Genomic DNA, 15,402 nt, shown 5'->3' on the forward strand with positions numbered 1-15,402 from the left:
TAGAATACAGCGATTCAGAATCTTCATCAAGTGAGATACTTATGACACAACCTCAGACGTCGCCTCAAACGCCCTTCTATTCTCTGCTATTAAACTCTCAAATTCTTTCAACCTCCGAAGTATTGGTGCCCCATATTACTGTCTCGATCTACCTAGACAAATACAGTAAGCCTATTACTGTAATTGCTTTCATTGATACCGGCGCAGCAGAATCCATTATGAATCCAAATGTTTTACCATCAGGATGGTGGGAGCCTCATACTAGACATTTTAGCTCAGCAGCAAATAAGGTCCTCACAACACATTTGAAGAGCAAACCTATCAAAGTTCAATTCGTCCCAACATGTTCCGTTACTACTACAGTTTTGAGATCAAAGCTTCCTGGAAAAGATCTAATTGTTGGCTTTGATCTTTACGTTAAAGCCAAACAATTAAGAATCTTACCGGATGGATTAAGGTACAAACAGATGTTCAAACATTTTGTGCCTATTCCAAAAATATTTTCAATACATTCTGAAAAGATCCACGAGATCGTGGAAGAATTAAAAGAGAAGTCATGTGCAGAATCTCATTCAGAATTCATTCAAAAATGCAAGAATCCTTTGTGGAAAAATTTTGAATTCTTCATCAGACTTCCTTTTAAGAAAAATGAAGACATCAATCCGACCAAAGCTAGTTACATGGGTATGAACCCAGAACATTTGAAGCTAGCTGAAAAATAATGCCAACAATTACAAGATGAAGTATTGATTGAAACTTCAGATTCACAGTGGACATGTGAAGCATTTTACTTCAATAAAATATCAAAACAAGCCAAAGTAAAGTTAAGACCGGTAATCAATTATCAGCCTTTCAATCATTTCCTACAAGATGACAAAATTCCTTTGCCCAACAAAAATTCATTATTCTCAAGCCTTGCAAAAGTCTGAGTTTTCTCCAAATTTGATCTAAAAGTGGGAGTTTGGCAATTGGGAATAAATCCAGAAGATAGGCCCAAGACGAGATTTTGTATCCCAAATAAGCACTTCCAATGGACAGTTATGCCTTTTGGGTTAAAAACTGCCCTCTCATTGTTTCAGAAGGCCATGATAAAAAATTTTCAGCCTATAGTGGACCATGCTTTGATCTACATTGATGACATTCTCCTGTACAGCCCAGATCAAGAAAGTCATGCCATCCTTCTTGAAAAATTCAAGCAAATCATTCTACAATATAGGATTATGCTTCCGGAAAGAAAAATGCAAGTCAACAAAAAAGAGATAGAATTCCTTGGTATGATTATCAATGAAGGAAGGTATCAGCCTCATCCAAGCATTGCAGAAGAATTAAAAAAGTTTCCAGCTAGAAACTTTTCCCAGAAACAAGTCCAGCAATTCTTAGGGATTGTAAACTATCTCAGAGACTTTGTCCCAAAGATCTCAAAATTTATAAATCCCTTAAGAAAAATGTTAAAAAAGAATCCTCCTCGTTGGAAAAACAAGCAGACCTTGGCAGTCAAGAACCTTAAAGAAAAGCTAGCCCATCTACCAACTTTGCAGATTCCTTCAAAAGGAAAATGAATTTTCCAAACAGATGCCAGTGACAAGTATTGGGGAGCTATCTTATTTGAAGAAGTGAATGGTAAAAGACGATTATGTGGATACAAAAGTAGAAAAATTGAATATCACCTCCGACATAAGTACAGACTATGATACTGACTAAAGACTAAGAGTTTTGTCCTGATATATGTCTTTATTTAAAGTTAAGGGTGAGTCACTGTACTAAAAGTAGATTCCTTTTTATCTGCTCTGTCCTTATGTAAATTATTTTACTTTCCTTTTAGAAAAGGTGTGATGAGTCACTGTACTAAAAGGAAAAGCATATTCCTTCTTATCTGCTCACCTAGCTTTCCTTCTCTATATAAGGAACAGGGAAGCTCAGTTGTAAGATATAACCAGTTTGAGAAATAAAATATTCAGAATGTTTTTAAAAAATTATGTCTTGCTAAATCTCTCTGATCTCTTCCTGCCTGAGTATGGCATATCTGTGAAAGAAAATCTCCCGTGAATTTAAGAGTATGCTCTGTGCTTGTCATACAATGGATCTTGCACATTAGAAATTAAGCTTAGACTAGGAATACTAAGCTCAGATGAGTTTGGAGAAGTAGTCTAAATTAACGGTATTAACAGCTAAAAGGCAGTGCCTTTTTAAGTGGCCAAAGAGGAGAAGGCGTTTGTTTTGGCATAGCATACCGTCTGTTATCATCTATTAATTTTAGATATCCCATCTCCATACTCACCTACCAGCGTTGGTATTAAAGCCTCGACTCCAAGATTTTCTTTCATATGAGAAACCCAGATTCAGAAAGGAAGAGAGTGTTTTTCAGAAATGAATTCTCCTAAAACTTCTACCACTAAAGCGCATTTGTCTTTACCTAGTTTTCCTTTAAAATCCCAATCAGCTAGAAAATTTTCTTCTTAATATGAAGTTGAGTACTTCACTGAAGAAGAAAAAGTTCAAGCCACAGATTTGCCTCTTGTAAATCCATATTCTACATACCAAAAGCATGTTTTCTCTCCCATTAAAAGCATAAAATCTTTGATTACTACCAGCAGAAAAAATGTTCGTGAGCATGTACAGTCATCTAAGTTTGATAAGAATCTTATTTATGGTGGTCAAGAAGAACAGTTTGTCACTCTCGAAATTCCTCCAAATTTTCCTCAGGAATGGAGTCAGCATGGATACTCTCATATCCATTTTGGCACAGTTGGATTGGCTCTAAACTATCATGGAACTTCAGGGAAACCTGTTGTATCCAGAATTTCTCTTTTAGACTCCACATACAAGCATTATCAAGATACCTGCCTCGGAATAGTTGACGCCATTCTAAGCTCAGGAATGGCCATGGTAACTCTGTTTTCTAATTTTACCATGTCCTTACAAGATCCCAACCTGATGGATGCCCTAAAGGTCCAGATCCAAATTATTGAAGCTGAGATGGTTGAATCGGCAATTACAGCGACTCTTCACTATCAGATAGTGTACAGAGTCCAAGATCGTGCGTTCAAATTATCAAACCAAGGATCTGAAGATTCTCTTCTCATTTCTGTAAACACAAGAGAAGCGCCACACTGTGTTCATGTCCTAAAACAGATACCCAAGCAGGAGCTGCTAAAGCTTTTGCCAGAAAAATGGGTAACTAACTATGAACAGGTCCACCAACATGACCAGCTGATCCGTTCCACAAAAAGTCAGATTATCACTAGGGTTGATGGAACTAGTGAGATCAAGTTTGATCATAGCCATTTGAAGTAACTTCCGACTCCTCCAATTTTTTCTACTTAGATAATGTTACAACCAATACCCTCTGATAGTCCAGAACTTGGCCCAGAAGCACCACTCATACAGAGTTTCCAGCCCAATGGGAAGCCTTCGTATATTTTCAAAGATCCCTCAGGACACTGTCCTTGGGATATAAATTGTTCATGCGATGGATGTCAAAACGCAGCCTTTGAGGATGTAAATGAAGAAATCCAGAAGAATCGCAGGAAGAAAAACCGTAAAAAATCAACTCAGACAGAGTTTTATAAGCGATGGATGAACGGAGATCCAGACATTGGTCTCTTAGGAGAAGACAATGGTAAATATGTTTACCTTGTAGATTATTCTGCAAGGAAACCAAAACCACAGCCTCTTAAGATCCAGGATCAACCCCATATACCTCCACCGTCGCCACCAAAGAAAGACCCAAATCAAATATGGTTGGCTAAGCCTTTTAAACAGCCATGTTATAAAAGAATTAATTGATGGGTCCAAAAACACAACCAATTGCAGTCGTGCACTCAAGAAGAAGAGAAAATTGCGCCCCTATACAAAACATTCCAGAAGTCTAAATGTATGAGGCAACTTCCTCTTGTGAACAAAAATTTCCACCATTAGAAGAATTCTCAAGAAAAGAATATCTTCATGCTCCGAAGATTCCTTAAAAATTGCAAGTAGGTGCAGATGGCCAGCAAATGAAGATAGCAGCAGCGGAAGCCACCTTGAATTGGCAGATAGAAAATACATTGGCCCAAAATTCTGCATTAAAAAAGATAGACCAGAAAGTCAGTCAGATAGATACTAAAGTATCAAAAATAGAAAAGACAACTGATGCAAACTCTGAGATGATCAAGAATCTTATTAAGCTTTTTGAAAAAAGGTTTAAAAAGGTTACAACTGAACCAGCTGCTCCAGGACAAGATTTCTTTTCTCATATGGCCCAACGAGAAAAAGAAATTCAGAGACTCAATAAACATATCAAAGCTCTAGAAGCGGGGAAAATACCATCTCCTCAACCACCAAAAAATGGTATTGAATTATTTTCCTTGATAAGTCAGTTAGATAAACCAAGATCATCCAGAAACGTAAAGATAGATTTTCCTCCACCAGAAGAGAAAAAAAAACCAAGCACTTATGATTTGTTTTTACAAATCAAGGCTCAAAAGGAGGAAGAAAAAAGGAAATTTATAGAAGAAAATAAACAAAAAGAAAAAGCTCTGGGGAAAAGACCAGTAGAAAAACAAGAAGATGAACAGGAAAGTCCTCTTCCATCTCCACCTAAACAGGTATCAAAGTCATTGATGGTCCAAAAAGAGAAACAGTCTACTAAAAATCCCTTGACAAACTTTTTAAGGGATTATGGTAGAGAAATACTCCCAAAGATATCTGTTCTAAGTGAAACTGAAATATCTCCAGAATCCCCAGTTGAGGTATCAGAATCTTCAGAATCCGTTTCAGAAGATTCAGAGACATTAGCAAGTTGTTCTGAAGCAGAAACAGACTCAAAAACCCCGGAAATAATGGCCACAACACATCCAGATGTCAAAATTGATGAAATGTCAGAAGAAGAAACCACTGAAGCCGGAGAACCTTCAAATGTAAGATCTGCATCCCATGTTTCGACAGGGAAGATGATCTTTACTCTTGATGACATTCCAACAAACAGATGGCCAGAAAGGCTACAAGAATTCCATGCATGGCTTGAAACCAGAAAGTTGAATGAAGAAAGCCATTATAACGTCCTGGTTGAATTTGTTCACGGTTCACAGAAATGTTAAAAGACTGGTGGAATTCCATTGATCAAACATTTACAGGCAAAACAAAAATATTCTCAACTTGACCATGGGAGAAATCCAGCAAGAAACGTACATTGCTTTGGAAGATTCACTGATGCTGAAATTCATTATCACTCCACTTTCAAAGAAATCCTTGCAGTCAAAAAAGGTATTTCCAAATTTGAATTCCATTTACTTGGATATCATTTCCTTATTGAAATGGACATGTCTTCCTTCCTCAAAATGCTGAAATTCAAACAAAAAGAAGTACCTCACCCCCAACTTCTCAGATGGGATGAATGGTTTTCCAAGTTTTCCTTTAATGTCATTCACATAAAAGGAAAAGCCAATGTTCTTGCTGACATTCTTACCAGACTACCTGAAATCACCATTTCCAAACCAATTGAAGTTTTTATGTTCCAACCTTCATCCTCCAAAGGAAAAGGAAAAAAGAAAAATCCTCAAAACCAACCCTCACCATTTTCCATTCCTTGTCAACCAAATTCTCATCCTGATCATCCTCGAGAAGTTCTAAGTTTAATCTTAGAAAAACGTTTTCACAAAGAAGCCATGAACATGATGCTTTCATACCACTTAAGTGTTTTTCGAGATTTTGGAGGATTATTCTTAAAACCTTTAAGACTTCACCCTGATTATCCATTCATTAATCCACTAAAGTTCTAATTTGGTAAATTTCCTGAAGAATTGAAATGGATGCTCTGGTATTTAACTCATCTATTCCACATAGGAATTGAGTTCTTTATTCCAGATCTCCAACATTTCCTGACGATGGCAATACAAGATGTGATTAGTCCTGAAATGAAAAATCTGGCAAACTTTTTCAAATGGTTCTATCCTTTGGAACAATGGGCTGACATGATCATGTTCGAATTCCTCAAGAACACAAGGGTCCAATGGATAGTGATTATCTTTTATAAGCCCCAATATTTCATGCAAAATGGACTAGATACACAACTAGGAGCCTTTCCTAGTGCATGGATCCACAAGATGTATTTCTCAGAAGTACATGAAAATCCTTATGATCTTAAGGATTTGCAAAAATACTTATGCCAGATTAACAAAATTATTCCCTCAGAAATAGGGCCCTCAGGAAACTTGCTAGCACCATGGGATGTCCAAAGAAATCCACAGACACCTTACCAAGAACAGTTAAAAGAAGCTTTGAGAGAATATCACTCCAACATACCAGATCCAAAGGAGTGGTCACAAGAGTATCCAATGTTTTGCAGCCAAGCAGTTCAAGACACGTCAGCATGAAGAGATATACATTAAGACACATCAAGATGGAAAGATGTTCATGCAATGACACCACCTGATGACCTAGAAAAAAGAATTGAACAGCTGGAATTAAAGTACTACAGAGCAAGAGAGGAAAAGAGGAGAAGGCATTTGTTTTGGCATAGCATACCTGCTGTTATGATATATTAATTTCAGATATCCTGTCTCCATACTCACCTGCCAATGTTGGTATCAATTATAAAAAAACAAAAATATATTCATAATACAAATTACTTACTTTATAAAAGTCATTTCGACAATTCAATCAAATATAAATAATAGTATATATTTGTTTTCTTTGATTTCTTCTTACCTGCTGTCATTGTTTAACCGCGACAAGGGATAGTAATGTGTGGTATATATTACATAGGTAGGTTGATATGTTGAGGTATGAAGGTTCATCTGAAATTTGAAAGAGTTTCGGTAAAAATGTTAAATCCACAAATTAGGCTTATGTAAAAAAATTAGATCCGTTTAAAATATGAGTCAACCTCGGGCTTGAACATTCAAGGCTCAAGCTTGACCCAATCCGTTTTTAAGTTTATAATATTTTATATTATGTTATTTTAAAATATTATGTAATTTAGAACACATTAAAAATAAACATATACTAAATATATAATACTATTTTAATATAAACATTAAAATAATGTTAAGATGAGTATATAAAAACTTTCAATAAATAAAAAAATATACACTTTTAATAAATATTAAAATAAAATAAATTAAATATATATTTTAAATTTAAAAAATAATACAGGCGGGACTAAAATGGGTTTGAGTTAATCTTTTACAATTACGAGTGAATTTGGATAAACTTTTAGACTCATATTTCAGACCAGACCGAATTTAAATATACATAAATTATGTTAATATCATACTTGACCTGAATCTAACCCCACCCGACCTAACCGATTAGCACTAATTTAACTTGAATCTAGCCCCGCCGACATAACCCATTAGCACTAAGGGCCAGTTCTTCATTGCTTTTGAAAAGTGCTGTGGAAAAGTGATTTTGAGAAGTGCTTTTGAAAAGTTTGGTTTAAAATTTGAGTGTTTAGCATTGCTGTCAAAAACTGCTTTTGAGAAATAAAATGTCCATTTTAGACATGTTATTATCAAGTAACAAATATGTATTTAAATAATATTTAAATTAGTTAATATTATTATATTTTAGTAATAATATAAAAAAATATTATAACTTGTTGTTAATATTTTAATATATAAAATATAAATTGTAAATATTTTTAATTAATAAATATTAATTATTTATAAAATTTAATTGGAATATATAAACTATATTTTAAATATTTAAATATAACCATTAAATATTTGTAATTAATATTTTAAAAAATATTTTTTTATTTTTAATTAATGATTTTAACACAATTGTAATTAAGCACCAAGAAAAAAAAGAAAAATAATATGTTATTGGAGGGGTGAAAAAGTAATTAAGCACCAAAAATGCTTTTCAGAGGGGAAAAGTTAAAATATTTAGCTTCTCATTTTCAACTCCTTTTCAGGAGTGTTTTTGAAAATCTAAAAATTTCGACCAAAAACAATTTATTCTTCATAATTTTTCTTTTAAAAGACTTTTTGGAGTCAAATATATATATATATATTTTAAGAAAGGAAGAACTGACTCTAATTTAACCTGAATCTTGCCCCAACGACCTAACCCATTAGCACTAATTTGTCTATTAGCAATTATTGTTATCTCATATACGTGTTGCCTCTTGATCCACACTTTGTTTTCACTGTTCCAACTCTATCTCTCTTAGCTCCCAATATGGCCAATTCCCACCAACCGTTTGTTGCACTCATCGTCGGCGTCACCGGCATGGCGGGGTTGAGCCTAGTTGAAGCCTTGAAGAGCCCCAATGCCCTCGGCGGTCCTTGGAAAGTTTATGGCTCTGCTTCACGTCCCATACCAACTTGGTTCCCTTCCTCGCTCCTCGATAAATACATCGCTTTTGATGCCACCGACGCCGGAAACACCGCTGATACGCTCACTCCAATCTCCGGCGAAGTCACCCATGTTTTCTGGGTGGCAATCCAAGTTCGTGAAAGTGAACAAGTAAATGTTACAGTTAACGCAACTATGTTATCCAACGTTCTCGATGTTTTAAAGAGTGGCCCGGGCGGCAACGGAACGGGTTCAAGGCTCAGCCATGTCACGGTTCAGACAGGTACCCAACACTACATGGGTCCGATCCATAATCCGACAGAATCGGGCCAGGGTCTCGAACCCCATGAACCACCGTTTAGGGAGGATTTGCCCCGCTTGCCTTACCCCAACTTTTACTACGCGCTAGAAGATCTTTTGGAGTCATACGCGCCATCATTGACCTACTCTGTGCACCGCTCGTCGATCATAATAGGCACGTCGTCGAGAAGCGTGTACAACGCGCTACTTACATTAGCAGTGTACGCATTGATATGTCGATACGAGGGTTTACCGTTTCGATACCCAGGTAGCCGGTACACATGGGAGCATTTTTGCGACATGTCCGATGCACGCGTGCTCGCCAAGCAGCATATATGGGCCGCAGTGACTCCCAGTGCCAAGAACCAAGCCTTTAATTGCACTAACGGCGATATGTTCACTTGGAAAAGCTTATGGAAAAAATTGTGCGACATATTTGATCTCGAATTTATCCCTTCCGTGGAGTTGGAAAACTTTGATTTTGTTGAGCTGATGAAGGAGAAAAGCAAGGTATGGGATGAAATAGTGGAAATGCATGGATTGTTCAAGACGAAATTGGAGGAAATTACATGTGCAGTAGCTCTTAACAACGTGTTACATTTTGGGTTTCAACATGTTTGTAGTATGAATAAGAGTAGAGATTATGGGTTCTTTGGGTATGCAGATACCCTCAAAAGTATTCCCATGTGGGTTGAGAGATTGAGAGACATGAAGATTATACCTTAATCATGTGGTTCATGTATTCCATAAATATTTTAGAAATAAATCATATGGTTGTTACCTGATCCTTCTTATTGTGATTGGGTTGTGTTCCTCTATTTGATTTGATTTTCAATTTTAAACCAAAGTCAAAGAGAAGCAAATAATATAAATGGGTATGCAAAACCTATCCTTGTGAGGGAAGGTTTTAGGGATGAGATTCTTGGTACTAAAATATATGTATATATTTACATTTAATTAATCTAGCTTTATTTTTTTGTACTTTTATATTTGTTTATTTGATTGTTTCATATTTTATCTAATCATTATCAAATCCTTGATTGCATTGGTATTAAGAGATAGAAAAGAAAAGAAAAGAAAAAAAGCACTCAAGTCATCTTATTTGTATCCAATTGAATTTTGTGATTAATAAAAAATTTAATTAAATTTTTCTTTAACAATTTTCGCCTTTAATCACGTTTACCGTTAAAATCAGATAAGGGATCAATAATAGGTTTTTTTTTGACATAATGTTTAGAACTACCCATTGTCTCTTCCAACTCATATATAGGAAGATAATGCGCTTCAACATACTCAAACTCACGTCCTCCTACGTTGACAATAGTACTCATAATAATTAAGCTAAGACTCGATCGGCAACCATATTTTTAAATATTAAATAATAAATTAACTTTGTCCATGGAAACAAATATTTTAACCTTAAATTGAAGACATTTATTATTATTATTAAAAGATAGTAGTGATCATAGCAATGTATCAAATTTCATCACCATAAAAAAGCATACATCATCAAATTATTTGCTTCAGATCTACGGCACCTGAAACAAAAATCAATCACAAGTTATTGATCATGTATCCAAAATAACTCATTCAAGAAAAGAGAATATGTGCATACATATAAATTATCAATAACTCACAGTGTTATCTCCACCAGAAGTGCAAGCAGGTCTTCTTGGAGGTAACTGAGGGTGTGGTGTTCTCTACAATTATGTAATTTTATATATTACATAATTCAAATAAAATACAATCTTATATATTATATGTTTATTTATGTAGGCGGATTGTTTTCTTTTTTCTTTTGTCTGTGTTAATACATACATATATATATACACACACAAAATTATTGTATATTCACGATGTGGATGAAAAAAATATAAAAAATATTTGTTGATTTAAGTTTCATTATGTTAAATAAACTTAAATCAATAAAAATAATGAGCGGCTTAAATGGATTTAAATTGGTTGTTTATAAATATAAATTAGTTTTGATAAATTTTGAGAATTATATTTCAAGTCGGGCTGAACCTTTTTTTTTTAGTACGAAAGTCGGTCCGAACTTTAACTATATATCATATATATTAATGATATATAGAGCCAGATCCTCGTTAGACTCTCCAAAGTTTTTCAAAATTATAGTTATATTTCATTTTTTTTCAAATTTTCATAAAATCTCTAAAATTTTTGAAAATTTTAATTAGATCTATCAAAATTTGTGAAAGTTCTCACTAAGATCCTTAAATTTTTTTAAAAATTTTAATTAGGTGATGATATATATATATAATACCTTAAGCTTTGGTCTCAAAGTCTCTATTGCCACTCTTGATATTTTATTAACTCCTGCACCTTGCTATTCAAACAAGAAGAGGAAAACAATATCAGAGCAAAAACAGTATAAAATTATAATGTTGCAATTTGAACATGTCTAAAGATTAAGTTATTCGATTGAGTTTATTCAGTTTGATTCAAGTTATATTTAATAATAAAAACATATTTGGGTGACTTGTGGACGTAAAGCAGAATAATAAATAAAAATATAATGTTATAATGTCCACACACAGAGTATGGGGACCTAAAGTGTACGCTAGACACGAGACATGTCTTACAAATCAAATTTAATAGAGTTGTCACTAATCAAATTGAACTAGGTTGGCTAGACATGCATCTATCATCTAAAGTTCTAGGACTATCCTAAGAAAAATCCTAAAAACTAAGACTTGGTCTCGTCACCAAATTCCAGGCAGCGGCAGAGTCAAGTTGTTAATCTTTGGGGGAAGCAAAATTAGACTTGCTATGTAACAATAGATTTAAACATATAAACAATCGATTCAAAAGAAGTAGTATTCCAACTTGACTATCGATTTAAACATATAATTGAAATAATAGTTTTCAATTCGAAACATAATATTTTAAGTACTAATTAAATCATTCAAAAGTCATAAAAATGAAATTGATATAGCTAGATATAGTAAATCAACTACTAATAACAAGCTTGTAAATACATAGTTTATCGAGTTGACAACTTAAGTTTCCTGATCCAAAATTCACATAACTTTCGATTTGGTTAACCATTTTTTACTTCGTTTTTACCAGAATACTCACTGTTTCACAAGTGTTATCATTTATAGCACATTACAGAATGACTCTTACTGAATTAAAGGATTTGAAAGCTCAATTGCAAGAACTACCGGACATAATTTTTACTCGACCTAGTTCTTCACCTTGGGGTGCGCCAGTTTTGTTTGTGAAAAAGAAAGATGGGTCGTTGAGATTATGCATTGATTGCCGGCAGCTCAACAAAGTCACTATTAAGAATAAATATCAATTGCCTCGTATTGATGACTTGTTCTATCATTTGAAAGGTGCTACTGTGTTTTCAAAGATTGATCTTTTTTCGGTTACTATCAACTACGGGTGAAAGATTCAGATGTGCCAAAGACAGCCTTCAGAACTAGGTACGAGCACTATGAGTTTCTTGTGATGCTGTTTGGCTTTACCAATACACCTACAGTATTTATGGATTTGATGAACATAATTTTCGAACTGTATTTGGATAGATTTGTGGTGGTATTTATTGATGACATTCTGGTATACTCCCGAGATGAAAATGAACATGCTGATCATTTGAGATTTGTTTTGCAAACACTGTGTGAGAAACAATTATATGCCAAATTTAGTAAATGTGAATTTTGGCTTCGGGAAGTTGGTTTTGTTGGGCATATAGTATTTGCTGAAGGCATCAGAGTGGATCCGAATAAAATTTCAGCAATTGTTAGTTGGAAACAATCAAAAAATATATCTGAAGTTAGAAGTTTTCTGGGATTAGCTGGTTACTATCGGAGATTTGTAAAAGAATTTTCGATGATAGCTTCCCCAATCACACGGTTGTTATAGAAAGATGTAAAGTTTGAATGGTCTGATAAATGTCAGCAGAGTTTTGACAGATTGAAAGCTTTATTGACTGAAGCACCAGTTCTAGTTCAGCCTGAATTGGGTAAAGAATTTGTAATTTACAGCGATGCATCATTGAATGGTTTGGGTTGTGTTTTGATGCAAGAAGGTAAAGTAATAGCCTATGCTTCTAGACAGCTTAAACCACATAAAAAGAATTACCCGATACATGATTTAGAGTTGGCAACCATTGAGTTTGTATTGAAAATTGGTGATACTATCTATTTGCTGAAAAGTGTCATATTCATGATCACAAGAGTTTAAAATATTTGATGTCGTAGAAGGATTTAAATTTGAGACGGCATAGGTGGCTTGAATTATTGAAAGATTATAACTTGGTTATCGACTATCATCCGGGAAAAGCCAATGTAATTGTAGATGCTTTGAGCAAAAAGTCTCTGTTTGCTTTGTGAGCAATGAATACCTGATTGTTGTTATCTGATGATGGTTCAATCATAGCTAAGTTAAAAGCTAAACCGACATTCTACAGCAAATTTGTGAAGCTTAGAAAATTGATGATGAATTACAAGCTAAATGGTACAATGTGAGTCAATTTCTGATTCAGAATTTTAGATTGGGTTTGGCGATTGTCTATTATTCAAGGCAGAATATGTGTACCGAAGAATTCAAAATTTGTACAGAAAATTTTGAACGAAGCTCATAATGGTATTATATCTGTTCATTCGAGAGTAACAAAATGTACATAATTTGAAAAAGATGTATTGGTGGCCGGGAATAAAACAAGATATTTCTGAATTTGTATCCAAATGTTTGATATGTCAGCAAGTTAAAGCTAAACATCAAGTACCTTTGGGATTATTATAGCCAGTAACAATACCGGAATGGAAATGGGAAAAAGTTATCATTGACTTTGTATCGGGATTACCCATATCCTCAAAAAAGAAATATGTTATTTGGGCAATAGTTGATCATTTAACGAAGTCTGTACACTTTATTTTGGCACGTATGGATTTCTCTCTGGATATATATTCACAGAGTTATATGTTTCTGAGATTGTCAGACTGCATAGAGTGCCGGTCCCTATTATATCAGACAAGGATCCTCGGTTTACATCTTGATTCTGGAATAAGTTGCAAGAAGCTCTGGGTACACAGTTACATTTTAGCATCGCATTCTATCCTCAGATTGATGGACAATCGGAAGTGTGATACAGATTTTAAAAGATATGCTTCAGTGTTGTGTGCTGGAATTCGAAGGTAACTAGGAAAAGTATATTCCTTTAATTCAATTTGCATATAATAATAGTTATCAGTCCAGTATTAAAATGGCATCGTACGAGGCTTTGTATGGTCGTAAATGTAGAACTTTGTTGTATTGGACAGAGCTCAGTAAGAAAAAGATACATGGAGTTGAACTAATTCGTGAAACTGAAGAAAAAGTGAAAGTGATTAGAGACAATTTAAAAGCAGCTTCTGACCGTCAGAAATCCTATGCGGATTTAAAACGTAAAGAAATAGAGTTCCAAGTTGGTGACAAAGTATTTCTGAATGTTTCACATTGGAAGAAAGTTCTTCGGTTTGGTCGTAAAAGAAAACTAAGCTCACGGTTCATTGGGCCATATGAGATCATCAAAGAACCGGACGTATTGTGTACCGATTAGCATTACCACCAAAGCTTGACAGAATTCATAATGTTTTCCATGTGTCAATGTTGCGACAATATTAGTCAGGTCCTTCACATATTATTTCTCCGACATAAGTTGAGATTCATCCTGACATGACTTACAGTGAAGAACCGATCAAAATTCTTGTTCGGGAAACTAAAGAGTTAAAAAATAAAAAAGGTAGCTTTAGTGAAAGTTCTTTGGCAACGACATGGAATAGAAAAAGCTACTTGGGAACCAGAGGAAACAATGAGAAAGCAATATCTGAACCTCTTTATGGTAAGATTTTCGAGGACGAAAATTCTTTAAGGGGGAGAGTTGTAACAGCCCGTTTTCAATCAAATCGAAACAGTGGTTTCGGGACCACAAATTCAAGTTAGAAAGAAAATTTATTTTAATAATAATGAATGGTCTGCATTATTATAGGAAAGACGTATGAAAATTTAAATAAGAAAATTTTACCGATTTCATGTTTAATTATAGAAATGATCAAATTGCATAAAATGCAAAAGTTGAATTCTAATAGCTAGAAGGATTAAATATCTATGGAATTCAAAATTTGAGTTCCTTATAAGGCAAATAGACCATTAAGAGAAGTTAGTAGGTATTTATGATGATTCAATTATAGAAATTTAAGAAAAGAAAAGGATAATTAAATAAAATTTTAATTAAATTAAATAACAAAATATCATCTTTTTCATCATCTTTCCCCAAATTATTTTCATGGAAAACCCTAGCTAAGAGAAAAGAGTTCAAGCAAGCTAAATTGGCTTAATTGGGTAAGCATTCTTGTCTCGTTTTTAGTAATTTTTATATTTTCGAGATCGTAGTAACCTAATCTACCTATTTTGGGGATTAATTTGTAAAGTTATCAAAGTATTAAAAGTTTTCCATGGATGAGTATGCTGAAATTTTGAAATTTATGGTAGAAAATTAAAGGTTGTTGATAGATAAACAACTTTTGTAAAGTGAATCTTGATAAAATTATAATTTACTACTAAATTATAAAGATGTAAAATTCATGAAAATTTTTGAATTTTATGAATTATATGGGCTGTAAATGTTATATGAAAATCCAGTTAGACTGGAATAAGGATTAAATTGCATGAATTCATTTTCCAGCCTAAGGATGAAATCGCCATTTATTAAAATTGTAGGGGAAAAATGGTAATTTTACCTAGGATGTGAAGTGGATGAAATTGAATGTGAATTTTATTAAAATGAGTTAAATTTACTCGTATAGATCGCAT

At 34.0% G+C, this 15,402-nt stretch overlaps 1 protein-coding gene and 1 long non-coding RNA gene across 2 annotated transcripts; one reads left to right on the forward strand and one right to left on the reverse strand.

Annotated features, from left to right (window-relative positions):
* Positions 1 to 7,789: 7,789 nt before the first annotated feature.
* LOC121220811 ((S)-8-oxocitronellyl enol synthase) lies at positions 7,790 to 9,365 on the forward strand. The gene has a single exon (XM_041100325.1). The coding sequence runs from the start codon at positions 8,164 to 8,166 to the stop codon at positions 9,304 to 9,306; it is 1,143 nt and encodes a 380-aa protein (XP_040956259.1). The 5' UTR covers positions 7,790 to 8,163; the 3' UTR covers positions 9,307 to 9,365.
* Positions 9,366 to 9,944: 579 nt separating this feature from the next.
* On the reverse strand, positions 9,945 to 10,929 carry LOC121220812 (uncharacterized). The gene is made up of 3 exons (XR_005917996.1): positions 10,865 to 10,929; positions 10,218 to 10,280; positions 9,945 to 10,118 (listed from the first exon to the last, which is right to left on the reverse strand). It is a non-coding gene; the product is annotated as an uncharacterized lncRNA (long non-coding RNA).
* Positions 10,930 to 15,402: the final 4,473 nt, after the last annotated feature.

Source organism: Gossypium hirsutum, chromosome D09, assembly GCF_007990345.1.
Source record: "Gossypium hirsutum isolate 1008001.06 chromosome D09, Gossypium_hirsutum_v2.1, whole genome shotgun sequence".
In the NCBI taxonomy this organism is placed as follows: Eukaryota; Viridiplantae; Streptophyta; class Magnoliopsida; order Malvales; family Malvaceae; genus Gossypium; species Gossypium hirsutum.